This window comes from Neoarius graeffei, chromosome 4 (genome assembly GCF_027579695.1).
Source record: "Neoarius graeffei isolate fNeoGra1 chromosome 4, fNeoGra1.pri, whole genome shotgun sequence".
NCBI lineage: Eukaryota > Metazoa > Chordata > Actinopteri > Siluriformes > Ariidae > Neoarius > Neoarius graeffei.
The window spans coordinates 16,593,623-16,616,276 of record NC_083572.1 but is presented as its reverse complement, the minus strand read 5'-3'; the positions used below and the strand labels follow the sequence as shown (position 1 = coordinate 16,616,276).

Here is a 22,654-nt window from a genome sequence, read left to right as displayed (position 1 = left end):
AAGAAAGAAAGAAAGAAAGGGAGGGAGGGAGGGAAGAAAGGAGGGAAGAAAGAAAGAAAAGGGAGGGAGGGAGGGAGGGAGGGAGGGAAGAAAGGAGGGAAGAAAGAAAGGAAGAAAGGAGGGAGGGAGGGAGGGAGGGAGGGAAGAAAGAAAGAAAGAAAGAAAGAAAGAAACTACCTGCAGTTATAGGAAAATAAAATCAACTGTAATGCAGCCTGTCCCTCAAGTTACTGGTTTCCAGTAGCATCCTGTCCTTAAGCGTTTACTCCTCTTATCCTACAGCAACTTTCCAAAGCTAGCCATTTTAGGCTTGCTGTTTATATTTAATGTACCATGACGTACATGTTTATAGGAACGTTCAGTATTGTAGATTAGTACACATACGGGACATTTTTTCCATGGAATAAAAACGGTTATTGATGGCATGCAGTAGTGTTCTCATACCGCTTATCCTCCATGTATTACACCACTCTCCCCAATGGAGAATGAGCGTGCAATATTGCACGTTGTCAAGACAACATGACGTCACATGCAAAGAGCTGCGCATGCGCACGATCATTTCTTAGTCGGCCGGGAGAGAGAGAAGACAGGGTTCATTCAGTGCTCGGTTTAAGCACTAAATAAATCGACTGAAGCTAAAAAGACGCGCTGAACATCCAAAAAGCTACCGAAACTTCATTAGATATTCTTCACGCAAATTTACAAGAGAAAAACATACCAACAGACATCGAAAAACTGGAAGAGAGACACGTCAGAGATGTAAAAGTTCCACGCGTGCGAGTGACCGACAGCTTGTTCACAAAAATGGCCGCGAGGTTTGCTTCGTGAAAAGCGGAAGATTTAAAGAGAAAGACGCGCTGAACACCTGAAAGGCTACCAAAACATCACTGGATATTCTTCACGCATATTTAGAAGAGAAAAACATACCAACAGACATCGAAAAACTGGAAGAGAGAGTAATAGCGGAAATGTCAAAAAGTTCTAATCGGAGGTGAGGAAAAAAAAAAAGTGACGGAGACTTTTCCAAGAGGACGTCACTCGTGGACTTCACTCAGCAAAGCCCTTTTGTTTTGAACAGTTAACTACGACCAAAAGTAATTTGAACTGTCTACCTGGATATAGCTTGTAGATAAGTTCAGGATTTTTGGACTTGTACCATTTTTTATTGTTCGAATTTTTGACTTTGTACATTGGAGCGACAGAATCAGAATTATACTCGATCAGAATCAGCATTCAATTTTGGTAAGTTACCCCCCGTTCTTAACTTTTTGTAAAATCTATAATTGTTCCATCGAATGTATGTATAAATAACAATAAAAATAATATTGGCTGGCTTTTTTCGTGGCATATCAGATGTATTCCATTCAGCGAGCACTCGTCTTCGACTCGTTCAATATCATGCCAGCTGAATGGAATATATCTGATATACCATGAAAAAAGCCAGCCAATATTATTTAAACATCTATAACAGTTATTCCACAAAATCGAGCCGTACATGATAAGCCATGTACGATGAGACTGAGTGGAATAACTGTTGTTATATTCTACCCACATTTGCTGGATTTTGAGAAATGGAGCATTTTGGTTTTATTTTTTTGCAAAATCCGATAAATAAAAGCTTTATATGTGGCAGATTCTACCGTAACTGGATCCATTAATCACTTACCCACAAAATAAGAAATGTTTCTTGTCCTTTTTTCAGTGAGGTAATATTTTAAGATTGAAAATATGGTATTTGGTCTTCTAAAACAGCTCGTCATTTAAAAATACACTGAGTATATCAATAAAAGATTTTTAAAGAATGAAGTTCTATTTCTTTGACACGTCTGACAGACATAACTCCCATTTTAAAAATCCCTTTCATTATCCCTGTTGCTATCGTCAGTGAATTTCTGTCAGATGACCTGACGATAGACTCAGCCATTTGGTAGTTATCGTGTGGAAGCAGGCTTTATCATTTTTGGGTGTCAACAGATAGAGTTGAAATAGATTAACAGCGAAAAAACTATTTCGTTCACGAGAGAAGCCCACAGTTATTTTTTTTTTTTTTTAAAGATTTTTTGGGGGGCTTTTTTCACCTTTATTGGATAGGACAGTGTAGAGACAGGACAGGAAATGAGCGGGAGAGAGAGACGGGGAGGGATCGGGAAATGACCTCGGGTCGGAATCGAACCCGGGTCCCCGGATTTATGGTATGGCGCCTTATCCACCTGAGCCACGACGCCCCCGCCCACAGTTATTTTTAAAAAATGCTATCGTCAGTCTGTCAGTCAAATGCACCTGACGAGAGCAAAATTCAAGCCCTCACCACGCACATGTTGACTGACGCAAAGAGGAAATTCTACTGCGCATGATTTTTGTGACAGCAGACATTTACTTCCGGGCAAGACTTGGAGTTCTGACAGCTAGATTTCATCAAATAAATCAAGGTAAGATTTTCAGTCAGCTATCCTGACGATAGAAATTTTTGACGATAGAAACATTGAGAATATATTTGTGCATTCATATTTACATTTTTCTGGAGGAAAACTATCGTAAGTTGAGATAAATCAGAGCCACTTGCGACCCTTTCAGCCGACAGGCCATTTCAATGTGTTATTTCCCCGCGAAAGTGACAGTCGTGTCTATCGTCACTGTTCTGACAATTATTGTTGATATTTCAATTTTGAAAATAAATTTTATCTTTTTTATTTCAATATTTTATTTTATTATTTGGTTCTAGTGATGAGGTATTTAATATTATTACTAAATTTGTCAGATTAATAATGTAAGAAACAGTTTTGTTGCTATTGTCATCTAGAGTGTCTGTCAGAATATGATGCTAGACGTTAGTTCGTCTGTCAGATTTTGATGATAGAAACCGATGTGTTTCTATTGTCATTTAGCATGTCTGTCATGTCAGGCTTTTATTAAATTAATTAGTTACCAGGACTACCGTCCTAAAATTTACTGTGAATGTCCAAGACCCCAAATGCTACTAGAAAAACTTAATAGAATGATCAAAATAATCAATTCAGCGATTTAAGGAGATGGGACTTAACTGGCCTCTGTTATGGTAGAATCTGCCATAAACGTCCGACAAAACTCTTTCCGCTTAGGCGGACTTCTTAAAAACCCATCGACGGCTGCACAAATTGACTTTTTTTTTTTAATAGAAAGTGCCTCCTTGCTGTCGTGCCGAGGTATAGAATAGCTTTAGTCATTTATTTAATTCTTCCTTGGATATTTCAGTTCTGTAATTTTCAAACTTCTTTGAGCTTTTGAACCTGTCTCAAAAATTTCAACGCATTTTAACGTTTAAAGATGAAGAATGCAAACAAACTGGTGAAATGACAGGAGCAATTTGTGAAAAACGCGATGATTATAATAATTATTGGGGGGGGGGTAGATTACATTCCTACGATCAAACCCTTTCATTCCATATTTTGTTGCTTTTTAAGGGGCCGTTCACAATTATCAACATTTTCATGAGCGTACAAAACGTACGCTGGGGAGGAGGGGGTTAATCAGCCGTGTACGCTTTTAAAATAGTTATAAAAATGTCGATCCCTCTTTGCATCAACGGCTATACCTCCTTGTATTGACGGCTCTTCATCCGTGGCTATCTCAAGAGAAGATCGTCAATACAGCCCTCTCTCACTCCAATGGCTCTAATTGCCGTGTTTGTACACGGCATGAATGCACCATACAGACGTTCCCTGGGCGTCCGACGGTGGCGCTGGCTGATACACACGTTCTGACGTTGCAGAACAATGGCGTCCCAGTGCGAGTGGTTCAATGAGCTGGAGATTTATGTGAAAAATAGGCCAGACACAATACATCGGTCCCCGAACAATGAATACTGCCACTTCATCAATGTGTTCCATTTCGTCAACCACAATTTAAAACGGTCTGAGGCAGTCAGTGCTGGACAAAACCTTTGGAAAAGGTTGAAAACTGATGGTCTGAATGCCGGCCGATGTGCACTGTATCAACAAGGTCGTGAAAGGATGGAAAAACTCAACGTGCGGCCAAAGAAAACTATTGTGGACCTATTTCAAAAGGTTAGTTTGACTTTTCTTTGCTTCTGAGGGTAATTTTGGAAGGCTGGCCACGTCAGTGTGGAAAGCTACTGTGTGTAGCTAGGCCGTAGCTAGTAGAGATGCGCGGATGGCGGTTGCAGCCGCGGAGTCCGCAGATAATCCGCGGATCGGGCGAGTGAACTAGCGAAAGTTCCTGTGGTTTCTATTTTTTTGTGAATAAACAAGATCTTTTTTTAAGACAGAAAAATCAACATTTTATTTCGTACACTTTGGGGAGGGGGGTGGTTAAAAAGTGTACGTTTTGTACACTCATGAAAATGTTGACAATTGTGAACGGCCCCTAAGTAGAGTTTTTAAATTTAGTCCTCGGTTGATTCAGCAACACGCTCCGCCATTTTGTTTTTCTCTACTCAATGTTGATCTGCTAGTAGTAGAGTAGCCAATCAGAGCGTGCGATTGCTCATATCCAGTGAACGTACACAGAATAAAGACCGCTGTTCCCTCAGCAGTCTCTCATTTTAGGTTCATGTTGCAGCTTGACATCACTGAGAAACTCACGTTTGCATCGATGCTGCACCGATGTATTTTGTTGCGATACATCTTACACCGGTGTAAATTTTGTGGCGCGTTCACACGTCACAAACCTGCTTACTAGAGAGAAGCGTGTTAGCACCGGTGCAGCCCCACTTGCGTTCACACGGCAGTTTTTGCGACCGTGCTATACGATAGTAATAATGCGGAAATGAAATATGCGCATGCGTGAAAATGTACTTCCTTTTCCCGGTTGTCATGGCATCACCAAGCACCGGGAAAACAACGTGGATGAAGAAACCAGTGTTGCCAGATACTGCTGACGTTTTCCAGCCCAAAATATGTTCAAAGCCGCCAAAATGCACTTCAAACCGCCCAATCTGGCAACAATGCCCGTATGTAATCAACTCTCCTGACGCGTAGCGAGTCTACCCCTGTAGCGTTCAGACGTCCCATTTTATATCGGTGCTGCCCCGCAAACTAGCATTTACTCCGGAGTAAATTTCTTAAACCACCTCCTGAGCAGGGTTAGATTTGTACCGGTTTAAGCAGCTTTCAGGGGCTACACCGGTATAACTTTGTACCGTGTGAACGCTCTACCGGGGCAGCCCTGGTGCTACACCGGAGTAAAAGTTGCCGTGTGAACACCCCTATATCTTCCAGTGTCCAACCACCTACCGTTTCAACTATTATACACATTCTGTAATCTATTCACATATTTACTCACATCATAAACTAAGAACACTGATATACACCTTGAAGCTGGAACTACGGTCAGAGCTGCCGTTATCGAAAACAAACCAACACCTTCTGACCAATCAGAATCGAGCATTCAACCGTACTGTCGCGTAGAGTTTCAAAACATTCATAATATCCTGATCCTGATCCGCACCAACCTTTCAGTTTGCTCTCAAGAGGTTCGTAGGGGAAGTCGTCTTGGTTCTGGAGGCTCAGAACATGCTGGAACTCGGGGTCACTCTCGCAGTAAGCCCGCACCACCTCGGGCCACGTCATCCCGTCCATGAAATAGAACGTGGAGTTCACGCTGTCCTTCAGATCTGCTGGGCCGAAGCTCGTGTTCGATGTGTCCTCCTCACGCAGGATGGCCTTCATTAGCGAGATGTGCGTCTCGGCCAGCAGCGTGCACTGGTCCTGTCCCGACAGAGCTGCGCAGAAGTCCTCGAAGCGGAACGGAGAGAGCCGCAACACCGTGCTGAAGTATCGCAGCACCTCGTAGATGGAAGCAGCCGTGAGGAGGTGCGTTGCTGGCATCAGAACGTCGTCAGATGACTTGGGGAGCTCCAGAAGGGGGACGTTCTTCTCCTCGAAGTCAGGGGCGCGCGGGCGATGCACGCGAGTCCTCTTGCGGCCTGAGGGAAGAGAAAAGGAACAGGAATGAAGTACCAAGTGGCTACGATTTGTGCTTGCTGAGAAAAAGGGTGTTTCGGACGGACGGACGGAGGTAAACCAGTATAATCATCTCGATGTAAACGCATCGACAGAACAGCAACAGCGTCGTACTTTTGAACACGCGTCCACTTTCTCCCCGAGACGTCACATGACTAGATGACACGTATTTCACAGGCAGCGAGACACTTTCCAATATTAATATATTCATTCATGCTGACTGCCAACCTCGCATTTCTTCTCTAATTGGTCTCGCATGGCCGCGGTCCTGTCACTCGCAAGTGAACACTTGGCTGAGCAGCACAAAGCAGAAGCCGTGCCCGTGTCAGACAGATACGTCGATACGCTTCCTTTTCGAAGGAGAACTCGCAGCGTTAAATCAGCCGACGCCGTCAAAACGGCTCATCAGCATCGCGGGATTATTCAAAACGAAAGCTCAAACGCCGACGCAGCAAACACATACATTGACTTGCAGGTCAATATTACATTTTCATATCGTGACAAGTGCCGAGGCTGCTATTATTCTCATCTCATTATCTCTAGCCGCTTTATCCTGTTCTACAGGGTCGCAGGCAAGCTGGAGCCTATCCCAGCTGACTACGGGCGAAAGGCGGGGTACACCCTGGACAAGTCACCAGGTCATCACAGGGCTGACACATAGACACAGACAACCATTCACACTCACACCTACGGTCAATTTAGAGTCACCAGTTAACCTAACCTGCATGTCTTTGGACTGTGGGGGAAACCGGAGCACCCGGAGGAAACCCACGCGGACACGGGGAGAACATGCAAACTCCACACAGAAAGGCCCTCGCCGGCCACGGGGCTCGAACCCGGACCTTCTTGCTGTGAGGCGACAGCGCTAACCACTACGCCACCGTGCCGCCCGCTGCTATTATTATTTTTTTTTAATAGTTTTGTTTTCTGGGTGGCACGGTGGTGTAGTGGTTAGCGCTGTCGCCTCACAGCAAGAAGGTCCGGGTTCGAGCCCCGTGGCCGGCGAGGGCCTTTCTGTGTGGAGTTTGCATGTTCTCCCCGTGTCCACGTGGGTTTCCTCCGGGTGCTCCGGTTTCCCCCACAGTCCAAAGACATGCAGGTTAGGTTAACTGGTGACTCTAAATTGACCGTAGGTGTGAATGTGAATGGTTGTCAGTGTCTATGTGTCAGCCCTGTGATGACCTGGCGACTTGTCCAGGGTGTACCCTGCCTTTCGCCCGTAGTCAGCTGGGATAGGCTCCAGCTTGCCTGCGACCCTGTAGAACAGGATAAAGCGGCTACAGATAATGAGATGAGATGAGTTTTGTTTTCTAGAGATCTCTGTTCAGTGAACAGAATTTGTGGATTGCAATGATGCTTAAGCTAAAATTAAATTTGGTTAAAAATTATTTTTTTAAAAAAAGGATTTTGAGTCAGTGTAAAAAAAAAAAAAGTAATGCACGGCCTTGATATGGTGATAATTAGCAGGAAATCTGTGTGCATTAGGGTTGGGCGGTATTACGGTAAGAAGGTATCCCGAGGTATCCAAAAGTACCAACGGTATCGGTCTCATTACCGTCATTTTAAAAAAATATATAATATCTAAATAAATATGGAGTACATGAGGTCATAATATAAAATAATAAATTGAAGATCGTCCCGAATAACTGTGTGATCGTATTTTCACTAATTCTATCAATTTCCTAAAGAAGTTCTCATCGCGTGCAGGGTTGTTTATGTCGTTACCATGGCAACCCTGCGTGACATTTTGGAGTCTGACAGAAAGCTTCGCAAGAGACTGAGACCGGGGGTGTCATGGCTCAGATGGCTACGGCACCGCACCATAAATCCGGGGACCCGGGTTCGATTCCGACCCGAGGTTATTTCCCGTCTCTCTCTCCCCCGCTCATTTCCTGTCTCTCTATACTGTCCTATCTAAAAAAAAAAAAAAAAAAAAAGAGACCGAGACTGAAAGATGGCAAGTCAAGATAACGAGTTAGTGGCAAAAAAAAATACAACATCGGCAGTATTTTGGTTTCAAACCAAACGAAAAGGAAGAGCCAGCAATAATGTAAATGACCGCGCAAAATCGAAAAAAATCTAATATGTCCCCTAAGGCACACCATAGCCTGGGGCACTCCACTTCCACGAGATCTCTCCAATGAGTTGTGTTTTGAGTAGGTTACATGAGTAACAACAAGGTAAAATAATATAACGTATGACATTTGGGATGTGGGTAATAAATGTTTGAAATGTCATCTACTGAAGAAACGGAAGAAAACATCGTAGCGTAAACTGTTCGGTTTCTGGTGGGAATTAGCAATGCGCTTGCTATCTTTGTTGGGTGTGTTAAACCGTATGGATTTAAGTGGAATAATTGTAAGGAGGTATGTGATCAAGACAACGTTTTAAGCAAGGTAAGGCCATTTGATTATTAATTTCCCCGCCATGGCATGACGTGGGCCCATATGATTTTGCCTTGTGCAGCTATCACGCATTTGAATTAGGTTCGCCTCATTTGCGCTGAAGAATATGGTTTATCGCGCAGTCTAAACGGACTTGGGTGTTGGTTGATTCTTTTTCTTTTTTTTATTTCCCATGCTTGAAAGGGTATGATCCTGCTCATCGTGTACTTTTTTTTGATGGAGTAGGTGAAATAGTGCTGCAAATGGCGTTTCAACGCAGACATGTGTAAACGACAGTTGAATGCTATTTTCAAGATGAAGGAAGAGTTGCGTGATGCTTTGAAATATCTCTTAATCCATTCATCAATGCACAAAATTCGCTTTGCTGCTTAATCCATACCACAATGCACACAATTCGCTATGCTGCTTTTAAATAGTACATTTGAGGCATAGGCGCACGTTACACAGTAGGCCGAAACAAAATATTTTTTTCTCGGTAATACCGTATACCCCGGGAAAACACAGAGACGGTTTAAAGGTATCAAAATTTGGATACCGCCCAACCCTAGTGTGCATATAGATTCACAACAACCAGATCAGATGACATGGTGACTGACAGGAGCCACAGCCAATCAGAAGAGACACAGGAGGTGGGTTTCTATTAACCTGTTTAATGTGCGATTTGTAATCACAATCTTTAAAAAAAAAAAAAAACGTGAATTTTGAAAAAACTCAAATATCGCAAATAAAAGTTAATATGCTCACGAGTTTTTTTTTTTTTAGACGATTGCAATACTTTGCAAACATGAAACGAAAATTTTTTTTTCACATTTAAGACAAAGCTACTGCAGTGGAGGCAACTGCAATCACCGTGCCAACAGTGATCAGGTGTTCAGTGTGGGAAATAAGGAATTTTACAAGTCTGAAATGTTGTCCGTCCGTCTGTCCAAATTTCAGACTGTCCGAATGACAAGCCAAAGGCTAGGAACAATGCGGCTGGGGGTCCGGGGCCCACCTTTCACAATAAAGAGGAGACATTTTTTTCTTGATGAAATGTGTTCTGGCATGGACTTAATATAAGCTTTAATGAAAACCTTAGGTCTGATGAGCTTCAATTTTTTTTCTACTAATAATTAAAGGGGAACTGAAGTCATTTTTTAACTTGCTTTAGTTCTTAATTCAATTACGTTTTCGGTTTTATTAACTTTATATCGTGACCCGTATTGGCATATTATATTACACTTATCGGCCTTTTCGGTTTTTAGCCATGCTGAATGTAGTTCGTTTGGTCCACGGCAGGCGTCGCTTATCCGCGCGATCTTCACGAGACTTCAAACGTGAAGTGTCAGCACTGCCATTTTGAAAAGTGTTTACACAGCGGCCAGATCGCCATCTCATTCCAATTTAGATTCATTTAGAGATTTGCCAGCTTCATTAGTGATGGAGATTATTCCATACGACTTTGAACCAACGTGGAGTAGAGAAGAGTTGGAAAGACAACAGGATAAGGACTAATCCGTCGCGCTGGTATTTACGTCTTTACTGTCGCACAATTAAAATGTGCCAGATCAGCAGCTGGTGGGTTTTCAAAATAAACACCACAAAAATACATGCATAAATACATATTATACTGAGCGCATTTCCCACATAATCCTCACTAAGGTTTCGGACAGCACTACGAAATGGCGTCCCCACTATATAGTGCGTAGGGAGCGATTTCGGACACAGGGAAAACTTCCGGCTTGATTACTTCAGCATTCGAAAAAGGGCGCGCGCACGTCTTTTGACAACGTTGGCAGATGGTCATTTTGATTTCCGCTGTACGTTTTACTTCCGTCCTACGATGTCTCGTACAGGTCTCAGCAAATCTTGTTTACGGCCGTTGCTTTGACACATGGACTGATGTATTACAGCGCGTATTCCAAAACACTCATAACTTGCTATAGCAGCGACAAAATAACTATCAAAAGACGCATTCGTATATTTAATAAAATGAGATAAATAGAATTTTGATTAAAAAAAATAAAAATTTGCCTTCAGTTCTCCTTTAAGTCCAAGACTGTGACCAGTGACTGTGTTTCAAAACAAGGTCAGACACCTGATGAAGCGTTTTTCACGACAGCACGTTCAGACTTCAAATTTCACACGAACAATTTTTTTGTAATTTACGGCAGTATTAAGCCCCCTCATAAAAAATAACTTCTGTTTAATCAAAAATTAACTGCTCATCTAGAGCTACTTGTATGACTTGTGATCACTGGCGCCGTGTGCTAAATTCACGTATTTTCACTCACTTGCTGCACGTTATTACGATGCATTATATTAAAACGGGAACTGAAGTCATTTTTAAACTTGCTTTATTTCTTAATTAACGTGTTATTCAATTACGTTTTCGGTTTTAGTAGCCTTATATCGTGACTCGTATTGGCAACTAATTGCAATTAAATATTATACTCATCGGCCTATTCGGTGTTTAGCCGCGTTGAATTTAGTTCGTTTGGTCGACGGCAAGCGTCGCTTATCCGCGCGATCGTCATGAGACTTGTGCGAGACTTCGAAACGTGAAGTGTCAGCGCCGCCATTTTGAAAACTGTTTTCCGAATGAAATATTGCACAAAAACGAGTTTAAATGACGATTACTGCCTACTTTTTCAAACTTTCCTGATTGCTATCAAAGCAAACAAAACTTCCGGCTTGATTACGTCAGCATTCGAAAGAGGGCGCGGGCGTATTTTGACAACGTTGGCCGCTTTGATTTCCGCTGTACGTTTTACTTCCATCCTACGATGTCTCGCACAGGTCTCGACGAATCTCGTTTACGGCCGCTGCTCTGACATATGGACCGATATATCACACAGCATATTTCAAACACTCAACTTGCTATAGCAGTGACAAAATACTGCAGCTATCAAAAATGCATTCCTATATTTAATAAAATGAGAGAAATAGAATCTTTTTTTTTTTAAAGATTTTTTTTTTTCACCTTTATTGGATAGGACAGTATAGAGACAGGAAATGAGCGGGAGAGAGAGACGGGGAGGGATCGGGAAATGACCTCAGGCCGGAATCGAACGCGGGTCCCCGGATTTATGGTATGACGCCTTATCCACCTGAGCCACGACACCCCGAGAAATAGAATCTTGATGAGGCCAAGAAAAAATAAATTGTTTGTTTCCTATTACATCTTGAAAAAAAAATAGGGTAGGTAGGTAGTAGGCTTGGCACGGTTATGGGAAAAAAACCGAACCGTACGATACGCCTGTTGCGGTGCAATACGCGTATAAACCGCGGTACCCCTATTTAAGACATTCGCCCAAAAAAAAAAAAAAAAGCCGAATGCCCGTATGAAACCACGTGGTTCTCTTTCGCGCGAACAGGAGTGATAGCGTTCCGGCGCCGCGCCGGATTTCCGGCGTCGGAAAAAAAAAAAATCTAGTTCGCCCATTATCCTGTGTCATTCTGAGATGCGCAGACAGACAGTAAAGGGAATTCGGAATTCCCTTTACTGTCTATCTGCGCATCTCAGAATGACACAGGATAATGGGCGAACTAGATTTTTTTTTTTCCGGCGAGGGGAGGGGAGGTTTGTTTTAAACAGTGCAGTGATTGGTTTTACTGCAATATTTTATATTGGCTGTGTGTGTATTTTGTTATAAATCGTTCTAAGAATACAGTGGCACTTTAAGATTAGATAAGAAATCCAGCCATACGTTTCAAAACACTGCACTTTAATTCCAAGTGAAAAAATACATCCTCACTCTCAGGGATTAGAAGAGTTTTTGATTGGGTTTTTGTATATAGGTGGTTGGTTGGTCGCCACATAAAAGTTTAAGTTTTAACACACACCTCTGTTCAAAAGTAAGCTTTAAGAACTCATTTTTATTTCTTCCAATTATGAAAACTCTGTATGTGACAAAAGACACCTGGTTCCTCTAGATGCCACAACATGGCAGCAAACACTCCTGACACTTTGTATAAATACTGTAGTAAATAAAAAAGCTGTTGAAATCATCCATTAGGGTGTTCACACGGCACATATTTGCATCGATGCTGCACCGATGTATTTTGTTGCGATATTTCTTACACCGGTGTAAATTTTGCGCAGCGTTCACACGTCACAACCCTGCTTACTAGAGAGAAGCGTGTTAGCACCGGTGCAGCCCCACTTGCGGTCACACGGCAGTTTCTGCGACCGTGTTATAGTAGCAAAAACTTTATTACTATCATTTCCTTTGATAGTAAAGTTTTGATATTTCCTTTTATTACTATCATTTCCTATCATTATTACTATCATTTCCGATAGTAATAATGCGGAAATGAAATATGCGCATGCGTGAAAATGTACTTCTTTTTCCCGGTTGTCATGGCATCACCAAGCGCCGGGAAAACAACGTGGATGAAGAAACCAGTGTTGCCAGATATCGCTGACGTTTTCCATCCCAAAATATGTTCAAATCCGTCAAAATGCACTTAAAACTGCCCAATCTGGCAACACTGGAAGACACGCAGTTCTGTTGTTGTTGATATTCGCCATTTTGGAAGCGCAAAATACCAGGATGCAAGTTATGCAATGCCCGTACGTAATCAACTCTCGTCACGCGTAGCGAGTCTACCCCTGTAGCGTTCAGACGTCCCATTTTATATCGGTGCTGCCCCGCAAACTAGCATTTACTCCGGAGTACATTTCTTAAACCACCTCCCGAGCAGGGTTAGAGTTGCACCGGTTTAAGCAGCTTTCAGGGGCTACACCGGTATAACTTTGTACCGTGTGAACGCTCTACCGGGGCAGCCCCGGTGCTACACCGCAGTAAAAGTTGCCGTGTGAACACCTCTCATGTCTTCCCTCTTGCTGTTTCAAAATACTACCTGGCTTTTCATCAGAGATTGTTCATAAAATGTGCTTATGTCAACTCAAACTCAGTTTGTGCATGATTATTTCATTGTAACTATAATTTTAACCTCTCTTAAATGCTGTATCCTAAACTATGTTTACTTAAGGTAAATAGTAGGCTATATGCCCAAATACAGAGTACTTAAGATTAAAAAAAAAAAAAAAGCAATACGTACCGAACCGCAGACCTCAAACCGCAATACGTACCGAACCGCAACTTTTGTGAACCGTGCCACCCCTAGTAGGTAGGTAGGTCTTTTTATTTTTATTTTTTTTTTAATCACACAAAATACCGGGTAGGTAGGGTTTTTTTTTTAAATAAATTTTAGGTGTGGGACAAACAGTAGCACATAGTGGGGAAGTGTCATTCTGTGACTCAACCATCCAGAACCAGGCCTAAGAAAACCAGTGAAGCTTGTGGAATACAGGACTCGGAGCCCATGGATAAAATATGGAGTGCTCGGACGCTTAAAGGAACTAGAAACATAACTACAAATGTTGAACCTTAACTTTATTAGGAACACTATGTTGTGAACTTGTATGTTTAATATGAATACAAAGAACATCGTGATATCGATACCGCCGTTAGCCTGGGCGCTGTGTGTATACTGTTTGCATGACTCGTCCAGCGGAAGATGATAATGTTCGTAGAGTTCTTTTACAGTTGAAAACTTATAAAATGAACTTATTGTCTTACAATCTTCCGTGTGGTCGCAACCGATCACGGTAATCGAGAACACTTCGTTGGCCGCCATGATGCCTAGCGTTGTGTACAACACAAGCCGGAGTTTCCCGGAAAGAGGTCATGACGTCAGATTGAGGCCGTGAGAAATCAATGAGTGTTTCTTGTCCGATATATGCGTTTTAGAATTAGTCACTTGTCAGATCGACAATATTATGCAAATCGTAATGCAGATTTTTTTTGTTTTAATTTATTGTTGGTCGGCGAAAATACTTTTTTTTTTTTTAAACATCTAACAAAAAAGTCTAGGGTCGGGGCATTTTTTTAAACGGTCGGTCGGGTAACTGGAAACAAAATTATTTTTTCTTGGCCTGATAAAAATGATGGATGTCGTTTCTCTTTACTTAGCTGAGCGGTTCTTGACATAATATGGATTATTACAGTTGTGGAATAGAGCTATTTACTGTATTAGACTCATTAAGGAGGCAAAAAATTGCACTAATTAACTTTTGACAAGGCACATCTGTTAATTGAAAAGCATTCCAGGTGACGACCTCATGAAGCTGGTTAAAGGGGTACCAAATATAATATATACAGTTGCTGATGTGACAAAGTAACGTATTCTTAAGTATTCTATCAAATTTATATACTAGAAAACAACAAAATATCTTGGTAATTGTAAATATTATACTTTATAATATTTAAAAATGGCGATTTTTAAAAGACCGTGACGTCAGCGCTACCCACTGCACTAGGAGAGAAGCGTGTAATCGTGGCGTCGGGCGCATCAAGTGAAAGCGACAGCTCTGTCGAATCGTACGAAGAGATCCCGCAAGACACACTGCAAGCAGGCTATGGCTTAGAAGGGTACCAGTTTGAACCTAGGAGAGGTACTCTCGACTCCGGTGATGACGAAAGAAGAGAAGAAAGCTCGAACTCGCTTGGTGTTTTTCAGCGGAAACGAGTGAAAAGACATGTCTGGAGGATCGTTATGCTTTCCATCGGTCCTGTTACTACACCCGAAAGCAACACACTGTGGCATTGTGTAGCCGATCACTTACAATTCATCCTACTTTCCGATTCACACGTGCTATTCCCAACCTCAATGAGCCAACGCAACTGGGCACATACATACGTCATGAGTGTTACGCAGAGAAAATGAACGTGCATTCTGATTGGATAAAATTAATATCATGGCGGGCTGTTCAAACTGCGGAAATAGTTTGCTCGAGCTACTTTCAAAACACTATAACTTTCCAACCTTAGAACAAAAAACTTTTGTAAGTCTTGAATAAGGTTCGTCAATGTGTGTTTTATTGTTATATTTACTCTATATATTGCCCTCTGTTCCCCTTTAACGTGGTGTTTACATTAGACCGTATCAGCGGATCATCAGATTAACATTTTTAAAACGATTTGCGTGCACACAGCAACGCCAATACACGGATACGCTCGGCTCCGCAGGCATCCTGCGCTCCAAATCACTCCGCCCTGAACAGCGAGTGCCCTCTGGAGGGTGCGCACTCCGGCCCTGCGCAGCTCACAGAGCGCGCGAGTGAAGCGCACGAGCAGTGATTCGGGACTGAGCCGCTGTGTGTGTGCGATCTCAGTGCATGTCACTTACCACTTGCAAGTGGAAGGATGGCAAGCCTAAAGACAATCATAACTACACAATGGGCAGTATTTGCATCAGTATTTGCAGTATTTTCATACTTTTATACTCTTTAATGAAAGGTGATACAAGGCGGAAGTCCGCGCCGTTTTTCAGCAGTCGCGTCACATGACCAACGCCAGCGAATCAGGAAGGTGGATGTCACAGTGACGTTGTCCAATGACGACGCCAGCTAGAGCTCAGCACAGCGTATCCGCGTATTCTCAATGTTTACACAGCACCGGACCAGACACGATCTGGATTGAATACGTGGACCCTGGCGGATTCCCGTTTCCCAGCGTTTCCAGGCGTTTTAATGTAAACGGACAGTGCATCCGCGAAGAAAACGAGACAGATACGGTCTAATGTAAACTTGGCCCAAGATAACGTCAACAGTGCACGAACCGTCATCAAGGTAAACGCTGGATACTTTGAAGAATTTAAAATATGAAACATATTTAGGTTGTTTTTAAAAAAAAAAAAAAAAAAAACACTATCACAGGCGGCACGGTGGTGTAGTGGTTAGCGCTGTCGCCTCACAGCAAGAAGGTCCTGGGTTCGAGTCCCGTGGCCGGCGAGGGCCTTTCTGTGTGGAGTTTGCATGTTCTCCCCGTGTCCGCGTGGGTTTCCTCCGGGTGCTCCGGTTTCCCCCACAGTCCAAAGACATGCAGGTTAGGTTAACTGGTGACTCTAAATTGACCGTAGGTGTGAATGTGAGTGTGAATGGTTGTCTGTGTCTATGTGTCAGCCCTGTGATGACCTGGCGACTTGTCCAGGGTGTACCCCGCCTTTCGCCCATAGTCAGCTGGGATAGGCTCCAGCTTGCCTGCGACCCTGTAGAAGGATAAAGCGGCTAGAGATAATGAGATGAGATGAAAACACTATCACATAATTCCATAGTTTTGATGTCTTCAGTGTTGTTCGACAATACAAAACGATACAGAAAAACCTATGAATGAGTAGGCGTGCTCAAACTTTTGACTGGTACTGGATATATCTAAAACTCCTGACTTGCACATTCTTGTTCAAGCTGATGTCGCAGCTAAAACAAACAAAAACAAATCGCATAGCAAGAAAAGGCCAAGTGCAGCACCTGAGGAGGAACACTGCGACTCCATTTTGAGTACACGATACGACACAGCAGCAGGTTCCCAAAACACACACACACACTCCCTTGAGTGCAGCGGCTCAAATAAGCCGGAGGTGAAAGGGAAAAATCCTGCCATTGTTTCCCGACGCCGTACTCGGTCAATACGACCAATGGACCGCGATTATCTCGTTCTGGGGGTCAGATCAGCAAATACACGTCAAATCAGAGTCGCGCAAAAAGGCTTTGTTCGGAGGATTACGGAGTGATGCAGGAAATCTGGAGAGAGTTATTTATCCAGAAAAGTAAATCAACAAATAAAATGGTGTGTGAGCTGTGCTGACCTGTCCTGGACTTATCGTTGAAATTTGCGTTTGTGGAATTGTCCGATTTTTGAGATTATAGCAAAATAAGAGTTCTGTTAATTCATCTGATTTTTGAACACTTTCCACTTGTAATGACTTGATACTAGGGCTGTAACGATACACCCAACTCACGATTCGATTCGCGATTTTTGACCCACGATTCGATACACCCACGATTTTTTTAAAAATGTTTTTTTCAAGTAGTAAATTTAAATGACTTAACAGTTACTTACTTACATTAACTATTTAATAACAAATAATTCAGACCACTGCAGAGAATGAGTAATATGTATGCAAAAATGAACAAATGTACATGAGTGATTCCACGCTTATGGGTACTGAAATGGGGACATGAACTTATTTTTAAAAATTCACCTAAAACCATTTCTTTTTTTACCATCAGGTCACAAAACATGTAATCTTTAATGAATGATATGTTAAAAGATAACTTTAATTTTCTGAGATGTAATAAAAACATTTATATGCCAAAGTCAGAACGTAACAGAAGTGTTGTGGACATATAGATTCTCAATTTTAACAATGTAGAATTACTTTTTGAAACATAGGAAGGTGATGTTTTAGCAAATATAATTAATAAACATGTGTAGCAGAATAAACATACACATTCTTTCAATAAGATTAACATGGTATATAGCTAGATTGTAATTAATTTGTAACAGACGCGAGATGGACAATCGTAACAGAAGTAATGTAACAGACATCATTTTGGAACTCATAGGCTTGACTTTGGCATATAAATATGTTTTTATTACATCTCAGAAAATTAAAGTTATCTTTTAACATATCATTCATTAAAGATTACATGTTTTGTGACCTGATGGTAAAAAAAGAAATGGTTTTAGGTGAATAAGTTCATGTCCCCATTTCAGTACCCATAAGCGTGGAATCACTCATATCCAAAGATTGTTTTATTTCTCAAAATAATACTGTTGAGCCGGAAGCTCTGTTTTTTTTTCCGGTTCTGAAAAAGTCATTTTTCCAAATCATGTAAATCCGTTAAGATTTTTTTTTTTGGGGGGGGTGGCTCTCTCACTGTCTCACTCTCATAGGGCCAATGATTTTCTGTGATCGCGGAAAACAGATGGAAATTACGGAATTTTTATGGTGAAACATTGCTCGCGTGTCAAAATGTAACTGCCGCAGAAGGCTTCCGCCCAAGCAGACATGCCTTCAGTGTTGCCAGATATTGCTAACGTTTTCCACCCCAAAATATGTTCAAAACCAGCCAAAAAGCACCTAAACCCGCCCAATCTGGCAACACTGCATGCCTTTCCGGTCAAGTGATTGTGATTGGCTTGTGGCACACCTAGCCAGCCAATGAGCTGCTTGTTTACAGATTCGCTCCCCGCGTCGCAACCAGAATGGCGACCGCTTAAAAGAAATGAATGCTCTGCCAGTGGCGAGTGTGGACGTTGCGTGACTCGCAGAAGATTGTCGCAGGTCGGCGAAAAAACGACTTACGAATAGATATAAAAAAATAAAAGTAATTTAAGTAAGTTTAAAATGTAATTTAAATAAAAAGTATTCATAAATTGAAGTTTGGAAGCACCTCTGTTTTTGGGCTGAGGAGAAGTTTGAAAGGGTGTACCGCGATTCTGCCTTCTTGTATCGCGACACGGATCGTGGCTCTGCGTATCGCGATTTCGATTTGCATATTGTTACAGCCCTACTTGATACGAGACTTGAACCTCATAGCAGAGGAAGCCAGTTTTATTTATTTTATTTTTTTTCCTGAACAAAATTTACTTTTAGTAGGGACTGGACTCTCGATACTGATGTTTCAGTGCTGTCGAGCTTCTGAAGTGCAGACGTTTTGAAACACTGTTCTGAAAAGTGGGTCAAAGCGCCCAGATCGTGGTTAAATATGTGTTTCACCCACATGACAGTCTGATTTACCGAGTGATAGCTAGGCGAGATACGGAGCTGCAGGGGTAGTGGCGGGTCAACGTTGGACGTGATACACAAAATGTAAAAAAATAAAAATAGTCATTTCTGTAAAGTCTCTCGTGTTGTATTGGGTGTGGCTCTCTACGCTTGGCTGATTTCTACAAACACTTTGAAAAGTTTACTTTTTCCATCGTTGTAATTCTGACGAACGAATGAAAGAGTTTAATGGACATGTTTTAGCCCTACGCTTTGCTCAGGTCAAGTTATTTTGCTTGTTTGACTGAAAGGGATCTTCCACTTCAAGCTTGTTTGTCAAATTGGTCATCAATTTCAAAAATTTCATTTTCAGAGACCAAATAGTTGTTGAGAATTTTTTTTTAAGAATACAGGATGGGCTTCCTGTGGTGGTGATGTATGCGATGACGTCATGTAGTGATCGCTTGGAGCAGCTCAGCTGTTAATATTCTCCATTTACATCATAGTTTTGCTAGTTTTATAAGTACTGAATGGATCAGGTTTTTAAATAAGTATGCCTTAATGTGTAGCAATATAAATGCCACGATGATGCTATAAAGAAAGCACAAGCTGGAACTAGGGATGGCGAAAACTAAAAAAAAAAATCTTGACCGACCACCGAGCCTCATTAGCCGGTTAAAGTCGGTTAACCTATGAGTTTAAACAGGGATGCAAACGGCGCGCCTTTTGGCGGATGCCGCCTTTTTCACGGCTGAATCGTGCAGATCCGATTTTTTTAGGGGGGGGCGTTGGAGTGTCTGAATAATTTCATCAGAGTAAATTCTGTATTAAAATTACTAAATAAGCAAATGCTGTTACAGTCCATGAAACATAGGAAGTATGAGAAGAAAACAGTAAATCAGAAAGGTGCGCATGTTTTCTTCTCATACTTCCTGTTTCATGGACTGTAACGGCATTCGCTTATTTAGTAATTTTAATACAGAATTTACTCTGATGAAATTATTCAGACACTCCAACGCCCCCCCCCAAAAAAAAACCTGGATCTGCACGATTCAGCCGTGAAAAAGGCGGCCTCTGCGCCTTTAGTTTGTGTGGAGAGATATGATCTGCAATAACATGCATTGTTGGCTACAGACCGAAACATACTTTCAGAATGCGCTGGCCAAGGCAGGACTAAACTCGATGTGCCTTCTAATAACAATTTAAAAAAAAAAAAAACAGAATAGGAATTTGTAAGCTAAAAAGCCTGTCTACACTTTTCTTTCGCCGAGTGGCAGCTGTCTTCAACTGGGGCGGGAAGGCGGGACATGACTGAATGGGTGTTTCTGATTTGTCAGCTGCCGTCCTTACACCGCATGGCATGCCCCAAGTGTTTACAACACAGAATTCCAGGTTCTCCGCTCCAAAATCGGCAGCTTCAAAATGATTGATTTTTTTTTAACCGACGACCAAAAAAAAAATTAACCGGTTGACGTTGATTCGGTCAACCATCGGTCAAACGGTCAACATCCCTAGCTGGAACTAGACTGCATTTCTGCAAAGAAAATGCAAAAGTGTGCTCGATCAGCTGTAGCAGAAGGTCCTGACAGAAACTGGACCAGACATGAAACCTCATGCTCTAAAATCTTTTTTTTTTACATGATCTACAGAAAGAGGGTGTGGCTACACACTCTAAAATCTCGGTTTAAAATGGCTCAACTGGCTCTAAGATCCTTTTTTTTTGTTGCACGTTCTACATTAGCACTGCCGCCTCACAGCAAGAAGGTTCTGGGTTCGAGCCCAGCGGCTGGCGAAGGCCTTTCTGTGTGGAGTTTGCATGTTCTCCTCGTGTCTGCATGGGTTTCCCCCACAGTCCAAAGACATGCAGGTTAGGCTAATTGGTGGCTCTAAATTGACCGGAGGTGTGAATGTGAATGGTTGTGCGTCAGCCCTGCGATAACCTGGCGACTTGTCCAGGGTGTACCCCGCCTCTCGCCCATAGTCAGCTGGGATAGGCTCCAGCTCACCTGCAACCCTGTAGAACAGGATAAAGCGGTTAGAGATAATGGATCTACCTTCTTTAAAAAAAAAAAGGCGTTTTTCTCAACAACTATTTCGTGTCCAAAAATGAAAGTTTGATTTTTGAAACCTACAACTAATTTGGCATAAAAGTAGTTTGAAAATCAAAAAGGATCCCTTTAATTATGTGCAGCGATGAAACAAACAAACTAACAAAAATATTATATTCTATATCAATTTGGGTGGCGGCACGGTGGTGTAGTGGTTAGCGCTGTCGCCTCACAGCAAGAAGGTCCGGGTTCGAGCCTCGTGGCCGACGAGAGTCTTTCTGTGCGGAGTTTGCATGTTCTCCCCGTGTCCACGTGGGTTTCCTCCGGGTGCTCCATTTCCCCCACAGTCCAAAGACATGCAGGTTAGGTTTAGGGATGATGACTGTTGGACCGATGGTTGACCGAATCAACATCAACTGGTTAATTTTTTTTTTGATTGTCGGTTAAAAAAAAAAAAATCAATCATTTTGAAGCTGCCGATTTTGGAGCGGAGAATCTGGAATTCTGTGTTGTAAACGCTTGGGACATGCCATGCGGTGTAAGGACGACAGCTGACAAATCAGAAACACCCATTCAGTCATGTCCCGCCCTCCCGCCCCAGTTGAAGACAGCTGCCACTCGGCGAAAGAAAAGTCTCAGTGTTGGATTATATTTTACTACGATGTTAACCAGGTACGCAACATCAAGGAAATTCTTGACTATCAAAGAAACAAGAACACGGCGCATGAATGAAGTCGATGGTTGATTAGTCTGGTGAAATATTAATGTCAACGTAATAATAATACACAAGATCTGAACTAAAACCTGGTTACTCACTAATGTTACTTAGCATCAGACAGTTGCTATATTAGCTTAGCGGCTAATCAGCTCAGCTCCTGCTATCCCATTCCCAATGGCTGTGCACAATTAGCAGCCATGTAACCGTAATATCAGTAGCTGGAAAACAATTGCAGTATGAGGTCTCTGTGGCTCACTTCGAAGAAAAGTGCCGAGTCCGTAGCAGTATGCTTCAGAGCAACTTCAATACCATGCAGTAATGGCGTGTTGATATTGGTAACGGCGTTATAACGATTGTAGCTAATGAATTAGATTACCCGGCATTATAACAGCCTTTATTTTAACGCCGTTATTCCCATCACTGAATGTTATGTACTTCGAGCACTTGACTTTATTTTCAACGCCATCATGGCCAACTGAAACTGTCTCTAAGCTGGAGCCATTTGTCCTCCGCTCCGATACAAACCCCTCGACATCAGTGCCGCGTTTGACTAAATGTTTCGCGCTGTACAAAAGGTAATGTGAGTGGAGGGCAGCGACTGGGACTGAATGTGCGGATGCTCGCGGTTAGATTTAGAATAGATTCTAATAATTCCAATTCTAGAATTTTAAACTCATAGGTTAACTGACTTTAACCGGCTAATGAGGCTCGGTGGTCGGTCAAGATTTTTTTTTTTTGTTTTCGCCATCCCTAGTTAGGTTAACTGGTGACTCTAAATTGACCGTAGGTGTGAATGGTTGTCTGTTGCCCCTTTTCCACCAAATCAGTTCCCGGGCTGGTTCGGGGCCAGTGCTGGTTCACAACTTGTTCAACTTGCGAGCCAGCTGAGAACCAGTTTGCTTTTCCATAGCTCACGGTGCTAAGGGAAGCCACGTCATTACATTGCTGTATACGTCAGTTACGTCGCTACGTTTGCATAAACCT

The 22,654-nt window shown here is 42.3% G+C and overlaps 1 protein-coding gene across 1 annotated transcript in view; it reads right to left on the bottom strand.

Moving 5' to 3' along the window:
• Positions 1–22,654, bottom strand: part of LOC132884228 (nucleosome-remodeling factor subunit BPTF-like) — a 174,269-nt gene that overhangs the window by 148,545 nt on the left and 3,070 nt on the right. Inside the window, exons 2-3 of the mRNA XM_060918044.1 lie at positions 5,446–5,923; positions 3,641–3,782 (exon numbers count right to left, since the gene is read on the bottom strand). Coding sequence (XP_060774027.1) covers positions 3,641–3,782; positions 5,446–5,923 — 620 coding nt within the window. The remainder of the gene's footprint in view (positions 1–3,640; positions 3,783–5,445; positions 5,924–22,654) is intronic.